General features: G+C 45.3%; 1 protein-coding gene across 6 annotated transcripts in view; it reads left to right on the top strand.

Annotated features, from left to right (window-relative positions):
- Positions 1-14,030, top strand: part of NAV1 (neuron navigator 1) — a 282,057-nt gene that overhangs the window by 177,235 nt on the left and 90,792 nt on the right. For all 6 annotated transcript variants that reach the window (XM_040337722.1, XM_040337721.1, XM_040337720.1 and 3 more), the window contains 5 exons: positions 556-1,213; positions 2,392-2,751; positions 3,311-3,352; positions 5,184-5,326; positions 12,407-12,574. In XM_040337722.1, the coding sequence (XP_040193656.1) occupies positions 556-1,213; positions 2,392-2,751; positions 3,311-3,352; positions 5,184-5,326; positions 12,407-12,574 (1,371 nt within the window). The remainder of the gene's footprint in view (positions 1-555; positions 1,214-2,391; positions 2,752-3,310; positions 3,353-5,183; positions 5,327-12,406; positions 12,575-14,030) is intronic.

Below are 14,030 nucleotides of genomic sequence, written 5' to 3'. Positions count from 1 at the left end.
TATTTTCCTTTTTGGAATAAAGGTTTTACAAGAATAAATTTAAAGCTGATCGTTTTAACCACCCTTGCCAGTGTAAATAGTTTGTCTCATTCATGTAAACTGATACATTCTGCTGCAGAGCTTGAACTTTTGAGAAAAAACAGACTTGCTTGCTGGATCACCAGAAGAAAATAAGAATTGGTAACCTGGAATATAATAAATGTTTCCTTTTGGATTTAAAACTTCTTTAACCACTTACAGACCGGAAGATGACCAGGCCATTTTTGCGATACGGCATTGCGTTGCTTTAGCTGACAATTGCGCAGTCGTGTGACGCTGTACCCAAACAAAATTGATGTCCTTTTTGTCCCATCGATAGAGCTTTCTTTTGGTGGTATCACCTCTGTGGTCTTTGCTGGGCATAGGGAAAATTATATCTGTTGAGTCCTGTGCCCATCTCTGCTTAAATATATTTTATGTAAACTGTTAGTGCAACAAGATAGTATGGCTGTAAACATTAGCTCACTTAATAAAGTGTTTTGCAGTGTTAAGTAAGTTTATTTTGATACTTTGCAGGTAAAACAGAGCAGAAAGCAACTGACAAATCTAAACTCAGCTTGAAAACTGCTGGACTGCAACGGTCATCTTCTGATGCCGGACGAGATCCACGTTCACCAGATGCTAAGAAACCTCCCTCAGGCATTGCTCGTCCTGCATCATCTTTTGGCTACAAAAAGCCTGCTGCGCCATCTTCCCCTCTAACTGGCAATTCTGCCACATTAGGCAAAACCCCAAAGTCCTCAGGAATCCCTGTGAAGCCCACATCTGGCACCGTAAGTGGGAACCGGAAGACAAGCTTGGATGTTTCATGTTCAGCAGAGCCTGGCTTTCTTTCACCCACGGCTCGCACCAACATACAGTACCGCAGTCTTCCACGCCCTGCCAAATCTAGTGCCATGAGTGTTACAGGAGGCAGGAACACCAGTCGGCCACTCAGTAGTACTATGGAGGCAAGCCTTGTGCCAGTACAAGGAAAGACAGCAGGAAATTCTCGCTTGAAAGAGCCATCCAAAGTTGCTAGTGGTCGACTTGGTGTTAACCAGACAGATCGTGAAAAAGAGAAGGCCCGTGCCAAAGCTGTAGCTCAAGACACAGAATCTCGGACAAGTGTGCCAAATCCTGTAGAACCAACTGTAAATGGTGTAAAAGAAGGCACACAAACTACACCTCACAGGTAAGAATTTTCTGGTGCCTGTGCTTGAGCTACTTACAGTTTTATACACCTTTTAAGATTTCAACCTATGTTCAGTCCCTTCAAAGGCTCAAAAAAGATAGACAAGTGAGAAATTGTATCACCAAAAATGATGTGTGAATAATCATAAAACAAAATATTTCTTGCATCTAAGGGATTTAGGAATAAAGGGAAGGAATGTAACATTTTAACCAGCCACATTCAAGCCTAATGCCCTGTACACACGATCGGTTCGTCTGATGAAAACGGACTGATGGACCGCTTTCATCGGACGAACCGATCGTGTGTGGGCTCCATCAGTTTTCTTCCCATTGGTGAAAAAAAATAGAACCTGTTTTAAAATTTTCGTATGGTTAAAAAACAGATAGAAAAAAAACGATCGTCTGTGGGGAAATCCATCGGTCAAAAATCCACGCATACTCAGAATCAAGTCGACGCATGCTCAAAAGCATCGAACTTCATTTTTCTCAGCACGTCATTGTGTTTTACGTCACCACGTTGGACATGATCGGATTTTTAACCAATGGTGTGTAGGCAAGACTGATCAAAGTCAGCTTCATCGGATATCCAACGAAAAAATCCATCGGTTCTTTTTCATCAGACGAACCGATCGTGTGTACGTGGCATAAGTCTGTGAAGTTTGTCACTTATTCAGATCATTGTATAGCTAGTAGTTAGTCAATCATTGTCTACTGGACATTTTCCAGTTTCCCCATGGTGAGGAGCCTTTACTCATCCATTCAAATAGCTTCTTCAGTTTTTATTGGCATCAAAAATATATCCACCAATTATAACCACATGGGTTACCATTATATCAAGCAGTATGTTGTCATGACACTATGTTAATATAACACTAATCAGCATGGTAACATGCAATGTGCCAAGGCAGATTGCCCAAGAGCATGACAAAAAAATTTAAACTTTGTAAGACAAACCTTTTTATACATTGCATAATCCATCCACCAGGGTGCCATGGCATCTGCGGCAGGCATTCATTGTTCGAGATACATGGCTAAAGGTATGAATTGCTGGGGGTGATTAATAATAACGATGTAGATGCCCCCCTTGTTTGCTTTTGGCACCCAACTTTTGTACAGGTGAACTAAAAGTATCTTTAATAATTTTTTTTTCTTTTGTTTACTGTTTTCCTTATTTTCTAGGGCAATAACCAAACCTTTCATGAAGACTCCAACACTTTCTAATCTGGATAAAGTGAACTCTAACAGCCTAGACTTTACGCCCTCTGCTACGGAAGTTGCCCCAACAAAACATGAACTTCTCTCAAACGTTTCCTGTCTCACTCCAAGTCCAGCTCCCATACTGAATATCAACTCTGCCAGCTTTTCTCAGGGTCTAAATAATCTTAGGATGTATCCTAAACTCTCGGGCTTACATCGTAGCATGGAGTCACTTCCACTTTCTATCAGTGTCCCACCTGTACAATTTAGTGAAGATGGAGATGATCAAATTCCAGACACTGGGTGGAATGATATGTCCCTCAAGTCACCTGTACCTGACATGTGAGTTTAAACAGTCATTGTTATGTCTTACTTCTTGTGGCAGGGGCTTGGAGTGTATCCCCTTAACCCTATTGCAGACCCATGTACCCACAATTCAAACCTCACACATTTAAAAGCTGTATTGATGAGATTATGTTCCTTCAACAAATTTCAAATTCAGGTCAGCGGGAGGTCACTGGAGGTAAAATGCCCCTGTCAATTAATTCTGAATGATCTCAGAAGTCTCTCAAACTGAGAAATAAATGCCATTGACACAAGCCCAAAGCACATCCACACAGGCCCTTTATTGTTCTCTCTCACGTTTCACAATTCTATATCCTGCAGTTATTCCAGCTCCTATAGGGTACTGTGATTTTCTTCTGACCACTGCAGTTATTTACCACTGTATAATTACAATTTTTGAAGAAACACATATATCTGATAATGATTCAATTTGGTATTATTTAGTTGAGCAATAAGTTATCCTTTAGTTATGCGCCCAAAAGGTGATATGCTGCTTTTATTTATGATATTAAAATAAATTAATCTTAATAACCACTTTTGAAATTTCTTTACACAGCACTATCCAGGATAGAAACACATTACCCAAAAAAGGGCTGAGGTATGTACTAACTGCATTTGTCATTTTAGAGATGGTATCCATTTGAATTACGGTATATAAAACATTCCATATTTTGGGCAAACGAATTTGATTAAAAAAAAATAACACTGCAAAAGGAGGGTTACGTCCTCCCATTCTCAGATGGACATCCCATCATTCTGCACATTTAGTTCTTCTTAGACAGCAACATTTAGCACTTGTTGGCTCTCGTCATATTTGAAAAAAAAACTGATGAAGTACTTGCTTCATGAGTGAGAGATCCCACTTTTTGCCAACACTAAAGCTAGAGACAAAGTTTCTGAATCTTTTTGGTTAGTTCAGCACATAGTTAAGACATGAGAGTTGTAGGTGAAAACTCTGATCCTTATATCATATACAAACTTCTGGTATTCAGCACCAAGCAAATGGCAGTGGCAGATTTTGCCACTGGGCCTCACAACTCCAACAAAGGGAAAACAACTATATTATCCTACTTGTTCTGATCCTTTACCATAGGTTGACCCTAAGGCCCCATACACACGATAGAATCCATCCGCAGATAAATCCCAGCAAATGGGTTTCTGCGGATAGATCCTATGGTGTGTACACGCCAGCGGATCTGTTTCCGCGGAGAAATCTCCTCTGGGATGGATTCCAGCAGATCGGATATTTGCTGACATGCACAACAAATCCATCTGCTGGAATCCATTCCAACGGATGGATCCGCTCGTCTGTACAGACTTACCGGATCCATCCGTCTAAAGGGATTCCCCGCACGCGTCGTAATGATTTGACGCATGCGTGGAATTCCTTATATGACAGCGTCGCGCCGTCGCCGCGTCATAATAGCAGCGACGGCGCGACACGTCATCGCCAGAGGATTTCAGCGCGGATTTCAATGCGATGGTGTGTACACGCCATCGCATAGAAATCTTCTGAAATCCTCGAGAAGATTTATCCGCGGATACGGTCCGCTGGACCGTATCTGCGGATAAATCCTCTCGTGTGTATGGGGCCTTACACTCATTACTCTTCTCTCCTATATCTTGAAATGTAAAAGGTAAGTTTAATCAAGTTATAGCTCATGGTGGTTTGATTCAGCCTATCTTGGATACAGTTTCCAGGTTCCTTCTCTCTTCTTAATATACAATAGATGCAAAAATCCACCAGGGAGAGGCGAACCCCCTCATAATGGCAAATAAGATTGGCAGACCAAAGACCTTGAGTATGGTTTTCTCAGCAGCAGAACCCTACAAGAGATAGTATTACATGGGTCTATTCTAGCATTTGTCAAATAGTTAAATATCAGTTTTGTGTCAGGTGAATGCCTAAAATTAAACTAAACCCTTACAACTTAACCTGCCATTAATTCCTTACCTTTAGCCTAACACTGACAACAGTTAGCCTTAACCCAAAACACATATATAACATAACCTTGTTCTTAATGCATAACCCCTTGTGTCCTAAGTATTGGTGTTAAATGTTCTCTCCTGAGCCCAAAGTCACCTGCTCAGAGATCCCAGATGTAGAACATGACTGATACTATTATATAGTTGTGGCTACCTTAAGGCCCCTTTCACACTGGGGTGGGAGGTGCGGTGGCGGTATAGCCGCGGTGTCCCATTGTTTTAATGTGGAGGAGCGATAAACACACCGCTCCTCTCACCGCTCCAAAGATGCTGCTAGCAGGACTTTTGGAGCGGTCCCGCCAGCGCATCGCCTCAGTGTGAAAGCACTTGGGCTTTCACACTGAGACTCCTCAGTGTGAAAGAGGTCTAAACGTTGTGCAAGGTTTCTGAAAGAGGAACCCTTTCAAACTGCAATACATTTCAAATGTTTCCTTTTCTCTAAGGTACCAGTCACATTCTCAAGATGAACCCAAGGAAAGGCGACATTCACACACAATTGGGGCAATTCAAGATAATGATGATTTATCACCTTTACCCCCACCACTCGCACTAACTAATGTTGGCAAACCTCCATTAGCTTGCTTGGGTAAGTTTATACTATAATTTGTGTTAAGATTTAACGTTTTATAATGTGTAACATTCTCTAGTTAAGGTCACTAATAGTGTTGGGAAACAGTTTGGGCTGAGCAAAAGTAGGGCCTGGGATGTTCGGCACGATGTTTGCCCGCTGAGCGCACAGTCAATATGTTAGGAGCTGGGATGGGAAGACGGTCACTGCACCATTAAAAAACGAATGAGTCATCAGCTGTCAGTGGGCTTCTGGGAATCTGAAAGCCCCTTATAACAAGGGGGCCCCTGCATGTGAATGAGTATGGGGTACATTGTATCCCTACCCATTCACCAAAAAGTGACAAGTGAGTTATGTTCCCTGTTTACAGGAGAGGACTAGGCAGAAACATGTTAGATAATTAAATACATGTTACATTAACAGAGTTGAACAGCCCCGCCCAGGGGGTGGTCCCTCCAGACATAACCCTCCTCACTGCAGCCTCAGTTTCGTTCTGCCTAGCAAGGAGAAGGACGTATGGCTCCCTTTGGGCCCAGCGCCCTGAGGAGAAATTGTATTCTATTTTACTTTTTCTTGAAGAATCTTCTTTCAACTGTCGGCTGAGAGACAGGCTGGATAATATAGATCCTTGTAGTCTACTCAGTCCGACCAGGAAGCGTGGGCACACCTTTGCAAAGAGGCTGGGTCTGCCACGCCATACCCCATGACTCCTGGGGTGGCCGGTGAGCTTTGCTCCAAGGTCCAAAAATGACTCTGCTGTGGTGTTGTCTCACTCACAGTGGACCGGGCCGACAGCTACCTCCATTGCGGTTGTAGTTCTGTCAGGAATGCGTCAGCGAGTCCTCGCTCGGACGGGTAAGTACAGTCCCACCCGCTTCAGTGGGTTGGTATGGCTGGGCATTCCTGGGGTTTGGGGGTCCTCTTCTCCTCCCTTCCCTGCTCCTTTTCCCTTGCTGCATTGCTAACATTGCCGCTGTCAGGGGGAGGGGGCCTTCCTGAGGGGACTGTGTTATCTGGCCTTTGTTTTTTCACTGTTAAAAAGCCCTGTGATGAGCACAGATGTTTGATTACCCTGTATTATACTTCAGCGAGTAGTTAGATGCTGACTGATTGGTTGGTGATCCTTACCCACCTTTAACGGTTTTGTATGGTCATTATATCTCATATGCTCATTGCAATGTATCTGTGTCTTATCCTTAAAAAAAAAAAAAAAAAAAAAGCCCTAGGAGGCTTTTCCCATTTAAACGCGGCATTTTGCCGCCATTTGGCACACAGGTCCCTGCAGATGCCGCACAGTTACCTCACGGTTCTTTTCCTCTCACACGATGTGTGCTGAGAGCGGACGGCAGCGCTGATCCATGGACCAGGTACCTGGGTAGTAAAAAAAAAGCAGGCTAAGGCATTTATGGGTGTGCTTTTTACTGCTGCAAGAGACTCTCTTAAGCTGGATAGTGCAGCTGCGTTTCCGCCGAGGGCTCTGTCTTTTTTGGATCACACAAATCAGACCGCTCTGTGTAGGTTTTTTCCTTCTGTGCCCTTCTTTGATAATTTCTGAGATGCAGAATGAGAAAAGCCGCTGAGGGCTTTTGTAGTCCCTCACCGCCGGGCGGGAACCCCCGCTTGTATGGATCCGGCTGATAGAATATCCGAAGTACTGACCCGTTCCAGGTTTACCATGCTGGGGTCTGACTTGCGGCCTATTGTGGCCACTACTCTGGGGTCTCAGTCGGCGATGATGCCATTTTTTGGGAGGTTTTTCAATTACATTGAAAACTCCCATTGGCGACCATTTTGTCGTAGCTGCGCTATGGCGCAGCTTACATTGCGGTTGGCCATTTTCCTGTGGCCGCGTTCTGCCGCTCAGCGGCCATCTTGGAGTAGTCCTGACCCCTAGTGCTGTATACAACACACGGAGTGAGCATTTTGCACCAGACAGTGGAGGAGCACCGACTCTCTCCCAAAGTTATTAGGCTAGCGGACCAGCTGGTCCAGGGCCTCATATAGGTCTGTGATGCTTCATTGAATGCTGCGCCCTTGTTATCCAGGGCTTCTGTTTCAGAATGGTTTTATGCACACAGTGGTGTAGTGGTTAACTCCATTACTTGGCAGCAAGAGAGTCATTGGTTCGCATCTGGACACTGACGCCAATCTGCCTGGAGCTTGCAGGTTCACAATTCGGTGAAACCTCCCTGCTCTCCGACCAGTGAGTCTGCGAGGTGGTCTCTTCGGAGTACTAGATAGGGTTTCCTCCTCCTATTCACAGAACAAAGTTCTTTCCTCGTGTCTTCCTCTGCCGGCCCGTCGGTCTGCCTTGGGCAGTGTGGGATTTGCTAAGCTGCGGGGTAATTGTACCTTTCCTGCAGGACGAGAGGTTTGGGGTTTTCTATGGGCCTCAAGCCCTAAATACCTTTTGTGAACGTCGGGTAGTTCCGCATGGAATCCATTTGTTCGGTGGTAGCTGCGCTCCATCCGGGGGACGTCCTGGCGTCCTCGGACATTAGGGACGCATACATGCATGTCCCGTTTTGCGCATGTCAGTGTTTTTTTCTGTGCTTCGTGATGAGAGAGGGTCTCTGTCAGCCTGTGTTCCTCCCTTTTGATCTGGCGTCAGCACCATGGGTTTTCAGCTAGGAGCTCGCACATATTCTAACTTTGTTGGGACAGCGAGGCTTTACCTCATTGGCTACTTGGACGACTTTCTTCTGAGAGAAGCTTCTGTCTCCGACCTAGTGGATGTGTTATTCCCATTCAGACCCTCCGAAGATTCGGGTGGGTGTTAAACATTTAGGCCAGAAGGTGTAGCTCAGTGGCAGCAAGCCTGCCCTCCATGTGTGCGACCCAGGGTTCAAATTCTGGGCATGCTAGGTTCCGACTCAGCGTTGGAGTATCTTGTGTTGATCCAGACTCCTTGGTGGCGAAGGTCCTTCTTCCCCTGGAGAAATTGCAGGCTCTTCAGTCTGCGGTGAAGGTATTGGCATCACAGGCGCCTGCTGGTTCGGGGCCTGTGAGTAGCCTCCTTCAAGGCGGTACTGTATGCCCAGTTCCACACTCCGGTTTTCCAGGGGAAATACTGTCCAGGTGGTAAAAATCTCTTGTCTCTGAAATCATCAGATTCCGGTGCGCCACCTAGTCAGAGTCTCTCTGAGTTGGTGACCGAGATCCCCGACTCTTCGGTCCGGGAAGTTGTTTCTTTCTTTCAGTGGTCGGTGTTTACGACGGATGCCAGCTCACGGGTTGTGAACCTGGGGGGTTCACAAACCTGGGGGGTCCAGTCAGCCCTGAGTCGCTGGACTTGCGTGGACCTACGGCCACACCTCCCTGAATGTGCCTGGTCTTGGTAGCTACCCAGGGTCTGGTGGGAGACCGCCTGGGAATACCAGGTGCTGTCTACTGTTCATATTTTAGGCGATCAGGCTATGCTTTTCCTCGTGGTCGAACGATCTGGTTTCAGCCAGACAACGCCGCGGCCGTGGCTTCGGTCTACCATCAGGTATACCGGCAGGCGGAATACTGGAGTCGCCAGATGCTGGACCAGGGCGACTGGTCCTTGTGCTTGGGGTGTTTCGGGTCCCTTGCAGGAGGTGAGCCTCACAGGGCATGGATCTCCTGGCCGCTTGTCTCCGCCGCAAGGGTGTCGAAGTTAGTGGCCAAGTCTAGTAATCTGGAACAGACGCGTCAGTCGTGCTGGTGGCCCTGTGGGGTCTGTATCGGCGACTTTTTACCGTTCCTCCATGGTAGTTGCTTCCTCGGCTGCTCAACAGAGTGGAGGCTGAGGAGATCCTGATGATTCTAATCGCTCCAGATTGACCTCGGCGTCCTTGGTACGCCGATATCGGGCGCCTGGTAGCGAAGGTACCCTGGCGGTTGCCAGGGCAGGAGGTCCCTCTGTCTCGAGGTCCCATACTTCCTCCTGTTGTACAGTCACTGATTTGCGCAACATGGTTATTGGAAGCCAGATATAGGTGACTGGGGTCTGTCTGACTCGGTCATCTCAACAATGCTGAGGGCACCGTAGTCTTCTTCCGGAGGATCTACTGTCGCACCTGGCAGGCCTACATCTCTTGGTGCGAAGGGATGGAGTGACGACCACGGACGTACTCGGTGTCCAGGGTCCTGCTGTTTTTTAAAGCTTGGAGTGGATCTAAAGATTGCTTAAAGCACCGTTTGGGGGCAGATTTCAGCCTTGGCTGTGTTCTTTCAGTGGCCTTTTTGCGGCCCGTTCCCTGGTGGGCCCCTTTTTGTGTGCAGGGGGTTTGTCATATACTTTCCCCTCTTGGCCCATCTCTTCCCCCATGAGTTTTGACTCTGTTGCTCTCGGTTCTTCAGGAACCTTCCTTTTGGAAACATCAGAGAGATTTTCTCTTGACACCATCTCAGAAGGTGGACGCTTTAGTGGCCTTTACCTCTGTTAGAGAGATTTCTGAGTTAGCGGTCTTGTCTTGCAAGCCGCCATGCCTGATCCTCCATAAGGATTAGGTGATGGTGCGCCCGCGACCTTCCCTTCTTCCAAAAGAAGTTTCGGCCTTTCATACTTTAGGCGTGGTATGCGCTTTGCGGGTGTACCAGCCTACTACGGCTCCGTTTTGGAGTTCTGACTCTCTTTTGTGTCGGTGTCTGGTCCACAAAAGGGCCTGGCGGTCTCGTCGACCACCATTTCTTGGTGGATCAGGCAGACCGCCATACAGGCCTATGCTCTTAAGGGGCGGGCCCCCCTTTCCGGTCACGGCACTTTCGACCAGGGCAATTGGTGCTTCCTGGGGTTTTTTTTTTTTTTTTTTTTTTTTTTTACATCATGCATCAGTCTCACAGGTGTGCGAGGCGGCGACTTGCTCGTCCGTTCACGCTTTTTCCAGAATTTACATGGTTGCTGTGAGTGCATCTTATGATGCTTTTTTCGCCCGTTAGTTTTTGCCAGCGTTTAAAGTTGCACCTCCTCCCTCCGTTGAGGAGCTCTGCTTGTTTTGGGGTGAAGTTAAAATTGGTTTTACTGATATATTTCCCACCCCTCGTTTTTGACACTGCCTGGGGACGTTCCACTTGTCAAGATTTAAGGAGCTGTGTCCGTCCATGGACGATAAGAGAAAATAGGATTTTTTTGTACTCACCGTAAAATCCTTTTCTCTGAGTCCATGGACAGACACAGCACCCACCCCTTCTTTTTAGGTTTGTACTGCTTGTTACGAACTGAGGCTGCAGGCTGCAGTGAGGAGGGTTATGTCTGGAGGGACCGCCCCCTGGGCAGGGCTGTTCAACTCTGTTAATGTAACATGTATTTAATTATCTAACATGTTTCTGCCTAGTCCTCTCCTGTAAACAGGAAACATAACCCACTTGCCAAGATTTAAGGAGCTGTATCCGTCCATAGACTCAGAGAAAAGGATTTTACGGTGAGTACAAAAAATCCTATTTTTTTAATGCAGTCGCCTTCTGAAGGCCCGAAGATCACTGACATACAGTATTGCATTTTGGTCTTGTTCCTTGCACACAGAAGTTTCTCAGTCTTTGCAATTTTTATGTTGAGGAACATTCAAATACATTTTTTGGACAATTTTTAGACGCAGCTTTTTACAGATTGCCCATATATACTTCTGAGACACTCTGACCGTCTAAAATGCTCTTTTTATACCCAGCCATGTTACTGACAAAGCCATGGTCTAAACTAAGCCAGTATTTTTTAAATAAGCAGCACAGAATTGGTTACCTCTATGTGTAGGATGTTTGTGGAGCTGGGATTTAATTGATAAGTGGTTGTTCCTAAGTTAATGACTATGGTTGGTTGCAGGGCTGGTGCAAGGATTGTTGACACCCTAAGCGAAACCTCACCCCCCCCCCTGATTCAACCCCCTTTTCCCTGCCCATGTATATGGTGGAGTCAGGAGATTTTTGCGGCGCCTCTCCACCTATGTCGTCAGCTGTGGCCTGCAGGCCCGCACCTGAGCCTCTGGTTCCAGTATGAAGACAAAAATGGGCGGCATCGACTTGTTTGCTCACGCCAGCTATGGTCCGAAGGTATATGGATGGGCTAGGGTAGTATGTGGACAAGGGTAGACCCCTCTGCCCTATGACCCCCATTACAGAGCCCAGGTACTTTTTCCCTCTGCCCCATCACCTCCCCTCCAGCTTAATTCCCCAAGACAGGTCCCACTCACTTTCTCTCGTAGAGGAGGCTGCATCCTGGCGGTTTCTCCGCTCTATCCGGCACTTACAACACAAGGTAGCAGCCGCCCAGAACTTGCATCACCTCTCTGCCAACTCTTTGCCCCATCACTCACAGCCCCGCCTAACTGGTGAGCCACACCACTGAACCCTGCCTCTAATAGATTTATGAAAATAGTATTAGTATGAGATTAAAAGAGTATCACTGGTAAAGAGCACTGTAATATTACAGCTTTATGCATATGTACAACAATTGTAACTGATATACTTTGTTAGCATTCCCTCCTTACTTCAGATCAGTTCATGCTCTTTCATTTTTAAAAGAGGACATTTTCCTTGGCTGACCTTCATTTTCTTTAAAGGAAATGTCGAAGGAAAAAAAATATGCTTTATATAGGTCTAAACTAAAGGTACCTGGCTGTTTTTAAATAAAAAAAAAAAATTGCATTATGTAAGTCTCCTAAAGCAATTGTAAAGCACTGCAACAATGTGATATGCTTATATAATGAATCATCATTTTTGCTATTAAATATTCATGCTGAAGATAATTGGAAACATAAAGATAGGCTATACTAAATAGCTTTATATGTCTTTTCCTTCTAGACTTGGTAATGTTAATGTCTGCATTATGGCCTTGTACCATGGATGTGTGCTTTTGTATGAGCACTATACAATATTTATGGAATTTATTTGGATGGCCTGATGTTACCACTCCATACATTTTTGCCACCCTTTTTTTTGTCCTTGTCCAATGCTTTCTTTTTAAAATCATTCACACCACGTGCTTTCCTGAATCTTCACTTAAAGCAGTTTTCACAGTTCCTACTTTTTTTTTTTACATCACTGTAATTACGGTAATCTTGTTATTCTCCATGTTTATTCCCTAAATGTCCTTGTATCTCATGCATTCCCATCCATGTTTTGTCCGCCTTCTCTTTACAGTGAGTCCATCTTCTGCTCCTCGTATTGCTCGATCGAGCAGTATTCCAGCTCAGGACTCTTCTTTTGAGCTTTTTGGTTCCTCTAACCTGGGAAGTTCATTATCTCTTGCTGACAGACCCAAAGGAACGATGACTAGATCTGGCTCATTTAGAGATCCTGCTGATGATGGTGAGTACATTGCACAATGAAATGCAGCAAAACATATTTGAAGATGTAATTATATTTCAAATATATTTTCATGTGGTGTTATGTTGATCTATTATTTATTGTCCAAACTGTATTGGTTCAGATATTGTAGAAACAGTGCAAAATCCAGTTTTGTAATGCTAGCATCTCAATGTGTACATGTTCTTCCATGAAAATTTCAGTTGTATATTATGTGATCTGAAATGTTGTGTCTGGTAACATATATCTGGATAATACCGATTTATTATAAGGCTTTTATAGGTGCATTGACAGCTTTAGTGAAAATATAGGAAAATGTATCTACTGGATATTTTTTGCATGTGTATACATTTTGAAATGTCATTGATATTGGGCACTTAAAAATAGCAAAATTCATTTACACTGTATGCTCTTAAGGTAAATATATCAAAACAGGAGCGACTGGCTCAGGCTCTCAGTGGCATACTGAGCCAGCTGCTAGTCAGGCATTTGGGCAAATCCCAACATTTATGTTGGGATCCCTGTAAAGCCTGAACTAACTCTGTGATATCAGCCAACAGCAGGCTTTAGCGTGCGGTCAGCTGAATCTGGGACACAGGAGTGCAGAACTAAGTGCACTTCTGTGGCCAGAAGAAAAGTATGACCAAAAGAGCTTTGGCCATACGTATCCTTTTAATTTCACTGTATGCAATGCAAAAAAATAAGAAAGTTTCACATTTTTAAAATTACCGCATGAAAACCCAGCAGTACTTTCGAAGGAGCATAGCTATGTTCTCTACAAGTTCATTTTTTTTATTTTTACTCCGGCAAAGGTTTATTGAGATGCCACAAAATTGTACAACCACACAATAAAAGCACATGTAGTTCATATAAGATATCAATTCAGCATACCAGTATTGTAGTTCACGTCATCGGAATGCTTTAAGCGCCCTATAGAGTTGTATCTAGGGTCTTGCACAACCGGGACACTAGGGCCACCATATCAAAGCTGGTAGACAAGCATTAAACATTTGGAAAGCAAAGTCATGCAAATTCCAGCCATACAGTAGGTGTTTGTGATATTGTGCTTTTAGCACGACAGCGTCGCGCTGATACTCGGCGACATGGTGCCGAGATCTCGCCGACATCTCGCACTCACTGGAATAGTGACAGCACATCCCAGCAAGCGCGTCATAGAAGCGACGGGAGATCCGACTTGGATTCCCGCCAATTCTACACGTGTGCGGCGTTTGTTATGAATCCTGAGGGGGAAGTCCCCGCCGGATTTTAAATAAAAATCCGGCATGGGTCCCCCCCTCAGGAGCATACCGGGCCCTTAGGTCTGTTATGGGTTGTAAGGAGAGCCCCCCCCTACGCCGAAAAAAACGGCGTAGGGGGTCCCCCTACAATCCATACCAGACCCGTATCCAAAGCACGCTACCCGGCCAGCCAGGAAGGGAGTGGGGACGAGCGAGCGCCC

The sequence above is a fragment of the Rana temporaria genome, chromosome 2 (assembly GCF_905171775.1).
Source record: "Rana temporaria chromosome 2, aRanTem1.1, whole genome shotgun sequence".
Taxonomy (NCBI): domain Eukaryota; kingdom Metazoa; phylum Chordata; class Amphibia; order Anura; family Ranidae; genus Rana; species Rana temporaria.
Note: the sequence above shows the minus strand (reverse complement) of the source record. Positions and strands in the feature narration are given on the sequence as shown.